Consider the following 15,371-nt stretch of genomic DNA (forward strand, 5'->3'; position numbering starts at 1 on the left):
ATTACTATATACAGAGGAACAAGGAGACAGGGTTATTATATACAGAGGAACAAGGAGGCAGGGTTACTATATACAGAGGAACCAGGAAGCAGGATTACTATATACAGAGGAACAAGGAGACAGGGTTATTATATACAGAGGAACAAGGAAGCAGGATTACTATATACAGAGGAACAAGGAGGCAGGATTACTATATACAGAGGAACAAGGAAGCAGGATTACTATATACAGAGGAACAAGGAGGCAGGATTACTATATACAGATGAACAAGGAGACAGGATTAGTATATACAGAGGAACAAGGAGGTGGGATTATTATATGCAGATGAATGAGGAGACAGGGTTATTATATACAGAGAAACAAAGAGGCAGGATTATTATATACAGAGGAACGAGGAGGAAGGTTATTATACACGGATAAACAAGGAGGTGAGTTGCTATATATAAATTAGGAAGTGAGGGTCTTATACACAGCTGAACATGGAGGTAGGGTATACAGAGTAAACAAGGAGGCAGCCTTAGCTAATGTGGGTAGGCGCCGGGTCTGTGGGGAACACTCTACAAGCTGTAAACATCTGCATGGAAAAAGTACCAGTGGGCATTTTCCACACACACGGTCCGCAGTCGCATGAGGACCTGAGGAAGGCTTTGCCATCCCCCTGAGCCTCACCTGGGGCAGATGTTGCCACCCACATGGAACTGACCATGTCAAGGGCAAGGCATGTTTACTGAGACCTTCACTTGCTCCCTACAATATTGAGTGCCTGCTATACTTTAGATGGTATTTACCCCACCTTCTGTTTTTCAAGACAGGGTTTCTCTGTGTGGCCCTGGCTGTCCTGGAACTTGCTATGTAGGCCCTGAACTTAGAGATCTGCCTTTCTCTATTTCCCAGTGCTGAGACACCATGCAAGGCTCAGATGGTATTCTCAAGCACTGAAGATAAACCTAAGAAATGCTCCTAAGAAATACAATATGGAATGCAACAAAGAATGGAACCATTAGCATTTGCATGAGTGGGTGATGCACAGGGGGCAGGACTAAGCTGGAGAGTCAGAGGGGTTTTTGAAGGTTTACACCAGAACCAAATGGTCCAAGGTGCATTTATGTACTGCCTGGCTGCTATTACTATCAAATATTTGCCTAGTTTAGAACAAGGAATAGACTCTATGAAAAATACAATATGTAATTCCATATTTATTCTTAAATTTGAACTTTTAAATAAAATCTTTAAAATGTATTATGGAGAGTGGAAAATTACAAATGCAGCCTAACAAGTTTGCCTTTTATCCCATACTCAGTTTAACTCTACACTTTAAAAAAATCAAAAGAACAGGAGAGATGGCTTAGTCAAAAAAGGTTATAGCTCATAACCAAAAGAACAAAAACAAAAAACAAAACAAAACAAAAAAAATCAAATGCCAAAATACAATACACACTGCCAACACAGATACTAGCTTTATTGTAAAATTAATAAAGTACCATAAAAATTAAAGGCTTACCTGTCAGATCAATCTGTAACTTGCTGATGTCTTTGGCAGTACTGAACCGCTCTTTTGCTTCTTTATATTCATAATAATATAAAAATACATGTGCACATTCAAGATGGAATTGAATAGCCAAAAGTTGACCTGAATCACCTTCAAATAAATTCTCTACTTTCATCACTGTGAAACAAAAGATGAAACAGTAAAAATTAAGATCAGTGAACTTCTGAGTTCCAAAATGTTAAAGTATATATTCCATGAAATACAAAAAAGGAACACAAACACTGCAGTAGTTGGCAGCTAGCACTCTCTAAGCATTTATATGCTCTAAATACACAGCTAAGATTTCATACACGTTGCCTTCTGCACCAACAAAATCAGGCTTAGGAGATGCCATTCATAGCACTGATCTTTCCCAGGTGTCTGTCTTTACCTTCCTATAAAAACATGGACAGGGAAGAAAGAGATTGAAGATGACATCAGAAGATGGAGGGATCTCCCTTATTCATGGATAGGGAGAATTAACATAAGTAAAAATGGCCATCTTACCAAAAGCGATTTACAGATTCAATGCAATCCCTATCAAAATACCTACAAAATATTTTTAAGACATTGAAAGATCAATTCTCAACAACATATGGAGAAACAAAAAACCCAGAATAGCTTAAACAATCCTATACAATAAAAGATCCTCCGGAGGAATCTCCATACCTGATCTTAAGCTATACTATAGAGCAACAGTAATTAAAACAGCATGGTACTGGCACAGCAATAGGCAGGTGGATCAATGGAATCGAATCGAATCCACACACATATGGTCACTTGATTTTTGATAAAGAAGACAAATCTATTCAATGGGAAAAGGATAGCATCTTCAACAAATGGTGCTGGTCTAACTGGATTTCTACATGTAGAAAAAGGCAATTGGATCCATATTTGTCACCATGCACAAAACTCAAGTCCAAGTGGATTAAAGACCGCAACATAAAACCAGAGACACTAAATCAGTTAGAATAAAAAGTGAGGAAGAGCCTGGAACACATTGGTACAGGAGACAACGTCCTGAACAGAACACCAACAGCCCAGGCCTTAAGGTCAACAATTAATAAATGGGACCTCATGAGGCTAAGAAGCTTCTGTAAGGCAGGAGACACTGTCAACAGAACAAAGCGACAGCCTACAGACTGAGAAAAGATCTTCACCAACCCTACACCTGACAAAGGTCTAATATCCAAAACACATAAAGAACTCAAGAAATTAAACACCACAAAACCAAATAACCCAATTGAGAAATGGGGCTCAGAATTAAACAGAGAATTCTCAACAGAGGAATATCAAATGGCTGAGAAACACTTAAAGAAATGCTCAACGTCTTTAGTCATCAGAGACATGCAAGTCAAAACAACTCTGAGATTCCATCTTACACCCATCAGAATGGCTAAGATCAAAAATTCAAGCAACACCACATGCTGGCGAGGATGTGGAGAAAGAGGAACATCCCTTCATTGCTGGTGGGAATGCAAACTAGTACAACCACTTTGGAAATCTATCTGGCACTATCTCAGAAAAATGGGAATAGGGCTTCCTCAAGACCCAGCTATTCCACTCCTTGGAATATACCCAGAAGATGCTCCAGCACACAACAAGGTCATATGCTCAACCATGTTTATAGCAGCCTTAGTCATAGTAGCCAGATCATGGAAACAGTCTAAGTGTCCTTCAGTAGAAGAATGGATAAAGAAACTGTGGTATATTTACACTATGGAATACTACTCAGCTATTAAAAACAAGGAATTCCTGAAATTTGTGTACAAATGGATTGAACTAGAAATGATCATAATGAGTGAGTTAACCCAGAAGCACAAAGACTCAAATGGTATATACTCACTGATATCTGAACACTACCCCAAGGGGCATGTCCCATGAAAGTCTTTACCTACCAGGAAAGTGGGACAGAGGAGAGGACATGCTATTGGGTCTCTAGGTGAGAGACGTATGGGAGAATGGGGGAAACAGAAAGATCCAGAGGATCCTAGAAACCTACAAGAAGAACATTATGACGGGCAAATCTGGATCCAGGGGTCCTGCTCAAACTATGGCATCAACCAAGGACAATACGTATGGTAAGCATCGAACCCCTGCCCAGATCTGGCCAATGGGCAGGACATTCTCCACAGTTGAGTGGAGAGTGGGGTCTGACTTTCACACAAACTCTGGTGCCCCATTTTTGACTGCATCCCCCTGATGGGGAGGCCTGGTAGCACTCAGGGAAAGGATTACAGGCTACCAAGAAGAGACTTGATACCCTATGATCATATACAGGGGAGGAGGGTCCCCTCAGTCACAGTCATAGGGGAGGGGAATAGGGTGAAATGGGAGGGAGGAAGGAATGGGAGGATACAAGGGATGGGATAACAATTGAGATGTAATATGAATGAATGAAATTTAAAAAATAACATGGACAGGGTGTGGTGGTGCCTGCCTTTAATCCAAGCACTCAAGAGGCAGAGGCAGGCGGATCAATGTGAGTTCGAGGCCAGCCTGATCTACAAAGCGAGTCTAGGACAGCTAAAGGACAGCTAATGCTTCACAGAGAAACCCTGTCTCGAAAAACCACAAAAAAAGGAGAAGGAGGAGGAAGAGGAGGTGGAGGAGGAGGAGGAGGAGGAGGAAGAGGAGGAGGAGGAGGAGAAACATCAAATGAAAGGGTGGGAGATGTACTTCCACATCCTAACACTGGTGATGGTTTTCTAGCACCCACGCTGGGAGCAACGTGCTATCCTGCTTAGCCCTGGTGCTTCCAGTGCGTGCCAACATTCTCACAGTGCTCTTTGCCCAGGGTGCCCTCTCCACACATCAAGGCGGAGAACAGCTCCATGGTTAGGACACCTGCCTAGCAGTGGGGCTCTAAGATTACTTAAAACACCACAAAGAAAAAAAACCACAGCCCAGATCATTACCTCAGCTGTTACGTAGCAAAGCCAGGACTTCACACTAAGAAACAAGGATTTGACTTTTGAGTTTTACCACAAACATTCTGTTTCTGTCTCTGTCTCTGTCTCTCTCTCTGTCTCTCTCTGCCTGCCTTCTTCCTTCCCTCCCTCCTTCTCCCCCTCCCCCCCCCCCACCCCACCCTCTCTCTCTTCAGGAAAAGAAAACACTGTCCTTGTGGCCAAAAAGAATAAGGTGGAGGACCACAGCCTAAACTGTAGCTCCAAACCTCTAAAAAGAGCCTCTCAGGCCTCCCTCAGCTCTAGCCACAGTGACTTTCCTTTGGACCCTCAGGCCAGTGACACTTTCTCAGGTGCTGGAGCCTTTCTAGTTTACAAAGGCACCTGTTTGTGTACCAATGGTGAAGCCAGCTGCCTATCACTATCTCTAATGCTCCTTAATCTCATGGCCTCAAACTCTCCATGCAGTTAGGAATCATCGTGAGCTCCTCCCACTCCTAACCATCATTCCCCACCCCTCAAGTGCTGGGATTACAGGACAGCACCATCCAGGCAGGGTTCCCAGGTGCTGGGGTAATCTGCACGCTGGGAAAGCACTCTCCAACTAAGCTACACTTCCAACCTCACTGGACAATCTTTACCTCAGTCTACCATAGTTCTAAAATGCCTAGCTTTGCAGTTCTAAATGCTCTAAACAAGTGGGGTTTGCAACTTATTGGGGGGAGGGGAGGTGACCTGACTTCACTTGGCAGCAAAATTTGACATGAATGAAAAAGTGGAATTAAACTTCCAGATGATTACCCAAGGGTAGGACAAGGAAGAGGTGCAAATTTGATGGTTTTTTACTTATGGAATCAGGCCCTGCCTCCTTCATTCAACCTGAAAGTCCACCTTCCAGGATCAAAATTGGGCAGCAAAAACTGGAAAGCAGGCCAAAGGTTTCACGTCTATCAACAAAAGACTACGTGAATGAATTATTCACATATTACAGTATGCGCAGCAGCACGCTGTATAATCCCAACTACTCAGGGGGTTCAGACAGAAGGGTCATGTACCATCCAGGGTGACACAAGAGATAGTATCCAGAGGGGACAGAAGACCGTAAGTGAAAATTTAATAAAAGCAAAGATAAAAGAAAAGTAAAAAATATTAAGTACAGTGGCCTGGAACCTTCCATAGTTAGTACTCAAATATATATAATATATATACTAAATTTAGACTGATAAATAAAACCTTTTGAAGATGTCCAGAACAGAGTCAGAAACCCAATGTTCCCAAATTCTAGCTCTGACCTTCCTGTTCAACCCCAGCCTGACATCCTCAGTCTGCTCTAAGCCACTCCCAACACTGGAGTCCCCAAGCCCACAGCAATGCTCCACGCCGCGGGCCTTGCTATGCACACTGCACTCCTGCTCCAACTCCTCCACCTAAGTACTTCTACTTGTTCTTCAAGATTGAGTCCAAAGCCAGGTGTGATGGCAGACGCCTGTAATCCCAGCACTTGGAATTTAGAGGCAGGCAGATTGCTGTGAGTTCAAGGCCAGCCTGGTCTACAAAGCGAGTCCAGGACAGCCGAGGCCACACTACACTTATTATTATGTATGTTCTCTGTGGGATGCATGTTCTAATACAATGTATGTTCTCTGTGGGATGCATATTCACAACTTGCTGGACAAAATGTCAACCCATACATTTAAAACATGAGCTAACCCAAAATGTCTTCCCATGATAACACTCTTTCTAAAATATCAAAAAGAATTAATCACTGACTACATAAGTCTTTGGCTGGGAGAACAACCTAACCCAGGACCACACAGCTGCTGGGAGAAGACACTACAGAACTCACTCAAAAAATATTCTCACCTGTTCTTTAGACAGTGACTTCATGAGCTCATCTTCAAATTGCAATGTTCCACCTCACGGGCTACATGCAATGCATTTTCAGTATCTGATCCAACAATAAATTGCTGTGGGCCTCTACAGAACTGTGGTTCCACTTAGTACAGCGTCCCAAAGAATGCTTCACGCTGTGCTGAGGAACACATTTTTCATGATTTAACCTACTCCTTTCATAAATGTGCTAGGCCCAGGGAAGCGACGCTGGCGCTGCAAGAGGCTCTCTTTCACTGCATTTCACTGACATGAGTAAGGTGGTCTCAGCTGTTCATAAAACCCTACATTATGTCTCACAAGCTGAAAACTTACCTAAAAACTTCTGATTATTCTTCAAGGGCAATATTTCAAATATAATATCCTCCTCGGGATATTAAACGGTATCTCGGTTGCAACTAACTCGTCAACATTTGGGTCAGATCCCAGAATAAAATATTTTAAAAATACAATGACTTATGAAATATTACAGATCAATTTAGACATAGCTAAAATGTCTAATTATGTCAAGCCACCCATTTGTGATGAGATAAGTGAAAAATGTTGATTAGCCTAGAAGAGCAACATAAAAGTTCTTGGTTACAGGACAAAGCAAATGATGTGCTCAAATCCACTGCAGAAACACCACAGGACACTGGGCAGAGGAGTCCCCTACAGTCAGATCGCCAACTATCTCAGTAAGCCATTCCTGCTTTTAAACTGAATTTTAACTGAAATAAAATTCCTTCTGAAGCATATTATATGGTTCTAACATTGTAAAAGATCGTGGATTTTGGGTTTATTTTGCTGTTGTTGTTTTGGGGTTTGGGGGATTGCTTTTTGTTTGTTTTGTTTTGTTGTTGTTTTTCTAATGAGGAAGGATATTCCTTACAAAGACTAGTCACTAAGATATGGTAAAGATGCAGCAATAAATACAGGTGTATATAATATGGGGCAATATGGAAGGGGAATAAATGTAACTTATTAAAATTATACCAAATTAGGTTTGCTTTAAAAACAAAAAAACAACTCCTAGTAACAACACCTGGCCTTTCCTTTCAATAACAATTTTTTAAAAGAGTTATTATTATGTATACAGTTCTCTGACTGCATGTACACCTGAAGGCCAGAAGAGGGCATCAGATTACATTATAGATGGCTGTGAGCCACCATGTGATTGCTGGGAATTGAACTCAGGACCTCTGGAAGAGCAATCAGTGCTCTTAACCTCTGAGCCATTTCTCTAGCCCATCAATAACCAATTTACAATTACCAAAAGCATAGTGACGTGTGAGACACTATCTAATAGTCTTTGGAGTATGATGCAACTGCCGTTTTATAAAATTAAATAGTGGGCTGGGTTCTCATAGGATTCTCTTCCAAATGCTTTCCTTGTCCTCCAAGGAAATCTGCTTTACTCCCCATTCAATACCTCCAAACGACATTCAGTCACTGAATAATCAAAAGCATGCCTGACTTTCAAAGCTTTGTCCTGCTTCACAACCTCCAAGGCTGTTTGTTCCCTTGCATTGTTGTTTTACAGAGTAACCTGACTGCATTTCAAAAGCATACGATGGCATAAACCAGGAAAGACCAAGTGTTCCATTTGCTGAAAGTAGAAGACAGCACGCTGGCTGCTAAACAGGCACCGCACCCTCATGCCCTCCGCGTTCTCTCTCACCCTCCACTCTGATGAGCAGGCGACACCTAAGCAACACTAGTGGGAAGACTCGAAGGCCGTGCATACAGCGCGTATGCAGGATCCGTTTCCTCATAACTCCTGTAATGGTTCCACTAACTCACGCAGAAACCCTTATGGAGACAGAAGACAGTTATTCCCAGATCAACACCACGACGTCTCCCCAACACTTGGCAGCTGCTGACTATGTAGGTGACTACTGCCGTCACTGCATGTTACTCAAAGGCTCTACTTACTTTCTTCTAGGCAGAGTCAAGTAAGCAAGTATTTAATAATCATAAAATAAAAGATTACTTGTTCAGCTTTGTTACTTAAAAAATATTGTCAGGGTTGGAGAGATGATGGCTCTGTGGGTAAGAGCACTGGCTGCTCTTCCAAAGGACCCAGGCTCAATCCTCAGCTCCCACGTGGGAGCTCTCAAGCATCTAGCTTCCAGGGGCTCCGATGCCCTCTTCTGGCCTCCAAGGACGCCTCATACATGTGGTGCACATACATACATGTAGGCAAAACCCCCACACATAAAAAATCAAACAAAATAAACTTTAAAATTTTCTGGATACATTTAAATACATACTACTGTACAGAAAAGCAAATTAATTGGCTTTGTTATTTTGTTTTGAAGCAAGATCTCACTATGTTGCCCAAGTTAGGATAGAACTTTTGGGCCCAAGAGCTTATCTTGCCTCAATCCACAGAGCGCTGCTACGACAGGCCCACAGCACTCTACTGATCTGCTACCTCACACCAGGCCTAAGTTGCAGGGACAATAACTGCTGACATTTTACACTATCTAAGCTCTTGTGGGTTTTTCCCCACTTGTTGCACATGCTGACATTACCTAAGATCCTAAAAAAACATATGACTTGGTACAAACACACAAACGAATTTTGATATTGACTGAATGTATTTCCTTACTTTCCGTTTACATCATGTACAGATGTCCATTTATCTAAATTAGCATATGCTTACATATTTCTGTCCTAGAATAAAATACAAGTTAGAAAATTAGTTTTAAGCAAACACCTAGTTCAGCAAAATTACTATGTATACTACAATCCTTCCCACTAAGTGCTAGCTTAGCTTATTAACATACAGATAAACCCTTGAAGGTGACAGATGCCAAAAAAATCCAGGAGATTCCTGTCATCATGACACATGCCTTCATAAACATGCTGCCTCCATCGCACATGGACCACTGCACCTCCACCAGAGCTGCGGCAATCACCCGTACTCCGGACTCTCTACTAAACACACTGCACACACAATCACAACTGCACTATACCTGGGATAGGAAAGAACACGGGCCTTGGAACCAGGCACAGGCACAACCCAAGCCCAGCTTCGTAAATCAGAAATTCAGTACTAACCTCAAGTTCATTTGTATTCAAATACTCCTTTCACACCAGCAAGTTTGTGTTTGCATTTATTAATCTTTTTAAAGATTTTGCTTTTCATTTTAATAACACATACATGTGTGTGAGTTTATACATGTGAGAGCGGATGTCTGCAGAGACTAGAAGAGACTATCAGATCTCATGTGAGCTGCCACTGTGCACTGGAAACTGAGTTCAAATCTCTGAAAGACACTGAGCATCTTTCCAGCCCTGTTTGGCAATTTTTACAAGAAAAGCCATTGTACATGCAAAGGGAGCCTGGAGGCAAGAGTCATGGTGCCCAAAGTCCTCCCCTCCTGGCAGGCTTTCCTAGGAAATGTGAGCGGACTGACAGCAAGGGCAGCAGCAAGCACAGACAAGCACCCCTGCTTTGTGACTCTGAGAAATCTCTCATTCATGTTTTTGGAGAATTTCTGCTTAATATTATATCTAAAATAATGAGAGAAATGCAAAACTGCCTTCCATTGTCATCCTCAGTACAATGTATGTCCTATGAAATGTTTTTAAAATTAAGCTTTTTGTCTGGTTCTTCACTGGAAACAGTAATTTCCTAATCTGGGTATAATTTATCTCATACTCCAGCTCTAGTTAAGCCTTTTTAAAATGAAAATAATAAATAAAGCTTATGTTTGTTTCCAATAAAAATTCTTACACTAAAACAAATAAGAAAATATCAAAATAGTTTTAAGTAATTTGTGATAAAAATAATACCTGAGCATGGTAGCACACACACCCTTTAATTTCAATACTTTAATTCCAGTACTCAGGAGGCAGAGGTCAGCAGATCTCTACGTCTGGTGTATATAGTGAGACCCTTTCAATAGACGTACAGACAGACAGACAACCTGGTATATATAGTGAGACCCTTCAGATAGATAGATAGATAGATAGATAGATAAACAGACAGACAGACGGACAGCACAATGAGACCCTTAGAGAGACAGACAGACAGACAGACAGACAGACAGACAGATAGACAGCCTGGTGTATATAGTAAGACCCTTTAGATAGATAGATAGATAGATAGATACATACATACATACATACAGAGAGAGAGAGAGAGAGAGAGAGAGAGAGAGAGAGAGAGAGAGAGAGAGAGAGAAGGGGAGAAATAACTCATATTTCTAACTGAACTTTTTTTTTTTTTTTTTTTGTAAAGACAGGGTCATAGCTGAGGGTGGAGCACATTTTTATCCCAGCACCAGAAGGCAGAGGCAGGCAGATTTCTGTGAGTTCAAGGCCAGCCTGGTCTACAGAGCAAGTTCCAGGACAGCCAGGACTCCACAGAGAAATCCTGTCTGGGAGGAAGGGGGCAAGCAGAGCACTAGACAGGACATAGTCTAACTATGTAAATACACCATGTAGACCAAGCTGGTCTTAAACTCACAGAGATCCCCTGCCTCTGTGTACCATGTGCTAGGATTAAAGGTATGAACTACACTGCCTTGTGGAAGGGTTGATTTCTTTAAAAACTCAATTATGTTATGTAAAATGGTTTGTTCTAATCCCAGGTATGGGGTATGGGGACCGCTCCAGTTTGTCCACAGCCTTGTGAAAGGGTGTGTTGTGTGATCTTTCTCAACAAGAAACTGTCTCGTGGGATGCATAGTCTTTGCCAATTGGAAAAAAAAACGAGAGCCCAGAGAGAGAGAGACAGAGAGAGAGAGAGAGAGAGAGAGAGAGAGAGAGACAGAGAGAGGAGCAGTGTGAGAAGAACATTTGGAGGAGCCTGTAGGACAAGGAAGAAAAGGCTGCTACTGCGTTTGCTGTTGCTGGCTGACTATCCTGCTGACTGAGATTTATATTGCTACAAGGAACCCAAAGACCTTAAACAGCAGGAAGTAGCTAAAGAATTATACCCCTTCTCCCCACTAACCTTCTTTCTTTCCTACCTGGTGTTGGGGTGTTGGAAGGGATTGGAGTGGAGAAGGGAGAAAGAGATGTTAAGAAAGCAAAATAAGGCCGAGCATGGTAGCGCACACCTTTAATCCCAGCACTCAGGAGGCAAACACAGATGGATTGTTGTGAGTTCGAGGCCAGCCTGGTCTACAAAGCAGGTCTAGAACAGCCAAGACTACACAGAGAGACCCTGTCTCGAGAAAACAAAAAACAAAAACAACAACAAAGAAAGCAAAATAAAAATAGATTTTAAAGGTATGCCTACAACGGCTAGCAGAGTTTGTTTTTTAAAACTCAAAAAGATCAAAAAGAACAAGAGATGCTACTGTGAGGCAAAGCACTCACCTACTAATGCTACTGAGACCCTGGCCTTGGTATTCAATACCACAGAAAACAAAAAGAAGGGATTCGATACTCAGGCACCTAGTAACCCATGACGGGACCCATCCAGAAGAAAAGGAATCAACTTCAAACAAGAAGCCATGATTGAACATACTGAAATGAAACCTCTCAGACAAGAAATCAGAACAGATACATGCACATAAAACAAAAATCTTCTGAGCTGCGCAAAGTAGCCAGCACCTATAATGCCAGCTAAAGCAGGAGGATCATGAGTTTGAGGCCAGCCTGGAATTACACAGTGAATTCTAGGCCAGGTCTACATAGCAAAACCTGTCTCAAACACAAGCAAGCAGGCCAGTAAGATGGCCCAGCAAGTAAAGCCTGAGTCTGATTCCAGCTTCCAGAAAATGGGGAGTAAGAGTGTCTATTCCAAGCAGGGCATGGTGGCACAGGTCTTTAATCCCAACACTCAAGAGGCAGAGGCAGGTGGGTCTCTCTGAGTTCAAGGGCAACCTGGACTACAAAGTGAGTGACAGGACAGCCAAGGTGGTTATACAGAGAGACCTTGTTTCAAAAAAAAAAAAAAGGGTCTACTGCAAAGTTGTCCACTCACCTCCACACACGTGTCACATGCATATGTATCTGTATACACGTACAATATAATAAATAAGTAAGTAAATTATAAAATCTGCTACATACCTTGATCAATACAGTTTTCAGCAAGAGCAAAGAGCTGGGGTGAGCGCTCCTCAAGCAACTGTTGGTGAATATTCACACATCTCAAAGTCCACCAAGGCAAGCTCTAGAAAATAGCACCACATATGCTGAAATTAAGGAACATTCAGGGGGAAAATCTACACTAACTGAAACTAATTTTTGGAACATCTTCATCCTCACGAAACATACTCCCAGATAAGCCTAATCATCCGTGCCGTGCTCTCAGCACTGTCAAACCTGCTGCCATGTCTTCTTTAGCCACATGCTTTCTGGAGTTGCTGCAGACTTACCATCTCCCTTAAAATGGCTATGGTGAGCATCCTCCTCTGCCACGGCCCCTCCAGGCCCTTCACAACCCAAGGACCAACAACAGCAGCCTTTTCTTTAATTCACTCCTACTTGCTCTTGCTTGACCAGTATCTCTTTATTAAGAAAAGAGAACAAGGGGCAAAGAGAAGTCTCAGCAGATGAGAGCAATTGCTGCACATATGTAAGGACCTGAGAGCTCAAATCACCATCACCCACACAAAAAAGCCACAGATCAGCCAGAGGAGGATCTCAGCAGCTCACTGGCCAGCGAGCCTAGAAGAAACGGAGAGCTTCAGAGTCACTGAAAACCCTTCCTGAGGGAATGACGCAGGCAGCAGTACAAGAAGACATGAGATACTCTCCTCTGGATGCCATGATGCACACAGGCGCACACCCACACCCACACCCAAATATTCTCCTCTAGATTCCATGAGTGCACATGGACACACCCACACCCACAACCCCACACACACCTACTCTCTCCTCTGGACTCCATGAGTGCACACACACACACACACACTCCACACCCCCCCCCGGACTCCGTGAGTGCTCAACACACACACACACACACACACACACACACACACGGGGTGGGGAGGAAAGCAATAGAACAAGAAGCCATAACAAGCCAGTATAATCAATACATATCTGCACCCTCCATGTAGGGTGGGGACAACGGATACCCAGATCTTACTGGCCAGCAAACCTAGTCAAATCAATAAGCTCCAGATTCAGTGAAAGACCCTCGGAGTAAACGGGAAAGCCAGGCACAATGGCACAATCTTTGATTTAAACTCTCAAGGAGGCAGGTGGGCCTCTGTGAGTTCTTGAGGCCAGCCTGATATCCATGGTGAATTCCAAGACATCTAGGGCTACATAGAGAGACTCTATCTCAAAAGCAAAATAAAAATACAAAAATTAAATAGAGAGCAATGAAGGAAGACACCAAACATTGGTCTCTACACAAACACACAAACACACACACACACACACACACAGGCAGACACACTGTGCATGCCCTCATACTAACACACACAAACAAACAATCCCTGTTATACTAGCCCATCCTCACCTTTCCCTAGAAAAAGCCATAACAAAAATTAGTAACCTATTCTTTTTTTTTTTTTTTTTTTTTTTGGTTTTTCGAGACAGGGTTTCTCTGTGTAGCCTTGGCCATCCTGGACTCACTTTGTAGACCAGGCTGGCTTTGAACTAACAGCGATCCGCCTGCCTCTGCCTCCCGAGTGCTGGGATTAAAGGCGTGCGCCGCCACGCCGGCTGCAGTAACCTATCCTTGTGAATATCCTCACGCTTGTGTTAGCACTCGCGTGTCATAACACATCTTTTAAGGGCTCTGAAACACGAAGCATTGAGTAGATGCCGAGTCGTCTAATTTAAAGTCACGCCAGGCACAGTGGCGCATGCGCACAAGCTCAGCACTCAGGAGACAGAAGTGAGAGAATCACAATCTCAAGTTAGCCTTAGCCACATATTACCCTGAATTATATTACATGAATACGTACAAAACTAATTTTCCTTTTTTAGTAAAAGCGATACTAATAGATCATTCTTAGTTATCAAAAATATTTTTTACTTGAATTTACTATCTCATCTGACTAAGAAGTCCCTTTCTCATAGACCTGGCATAACAGGTCTCAACTCCTGGGAGACTGAAACAGAAGGATCTAAGTTCAAGACCTGTCTGGGCAAGTTAGTGAGATGGCTGGAGAAACAGTAGAGCCCTTGCCTAGCAAATTCTAGGCCCTAGGTCCACTCCCCAGTACAGACACGGAGAAGGGTCCCCTTCCAATCAGCTACACACAGCTGCTATAATTGAAGCCACAGATACATTTCTGACTTTACAATCAAATCCATTGTAATTACTAAAGTTGCTTTTCAGTGGATGGAGGGAAAACAGAGTTATCTAAGAGGAAGTAAGTTTCAAATCATTTCAACTGAATTCCCTGAGGCATTCCCTCAGTTCGCTCTTTTCCGACCACTGAGGCTAGTGAAGTCAACCTACATTCCAGAACCCTCCCCTTATCTGCTAGCAGGCTAATGAGCCAGGCTTAGCTGCTTCACTCTCGCCCTTTCTAGACAAGGGAATTACTTGTCTTCAGTCCAAAGGCCAAGCTGTTGGGAAAACATATGACCTAAGGCGCTGAACTCTTCAAAAATCAGTTCTGCGATTTTAACCCTAGAAGGGAGTGTAGAACTTTCCCTTCAGCTCTACTGGGAAATACAAAGGCCTTTCAATACTCTAGAACTAAAAAACTGAAACCGACAGTCCTACTGCAGACAATGTGTCTTAACCTTACTTCCCCCTGAGGCACTTACCACAGTCATCCAGTCTGACTGAGCACTTGTACTAGTCTAGAACATTCCCCAAGGCAACAAGGCACTCAAAAAGGAGCTCCTTCTGTTTGAAGTCTCCTCTTCCCATGCCCCCAGCACGGGACAACGATCCTGGAGTCACATCATGGTAGGCAAGTGCTCTACTGCTGAGCTACACCACCTGCCCTCCTCCCCCTCCCCCTCCCCCTCCCCCTTCCCCTCCACATCCCCTGCACCAGTCTCTCATTTTGTTTTAGAGTAAGTTAATTGTTATTAGAGAAATCACCTGCCCTAAGTTCACACAGCTGAGGAGAGATAGTGAGCGAACTGCGGCCTGCTTTCAAGGCTGAGGCTCACTCAATACATCCATG

General features: G+C 42.9%; 1 protein-coding gene across 1 annotated transcript in view; it reads right to left on the minus strand.

Annotated features, from left to right (window-relative positions):
* The window catches only part of Ttc27 (tetratricopeptide repeat domain 27), a 134,706-nt gene that overhangs the window by 108,575 nt on the left and 10,760 nt on the right, over positions 1–15,371 (minus strand). Inside the window, exons 5-6 of the mRNA XM_051168623.1 lie at positions 12,340–12,442; positions 1,502–1,666 (exon numbers count right to left, since the gene is read on the minus strand). Coding sequence (XP_051024580.1) covers positions 1,502–1,666; positions 12,340–12,442 — 268 coding nt within the window. The remainder of the gene's footprint in view (positions 1–1,501; positions 1,667–12,339; positions 12,443–15,371) is intronic.

This window comes from Acomys russatus, chromosome 1 (assembly GCF_903995435.1).
Source record: "Acomys russatus chromosome 1, mAcoRus1.1, whole genome shotgun sequence".
Classification (NCBI taxonomy): domain Eukaryota; kingdom Metazoa; phylum Chordata; class Mammalia; order Rodentia; family Muridae; genus Acomys; species Acomys russatus.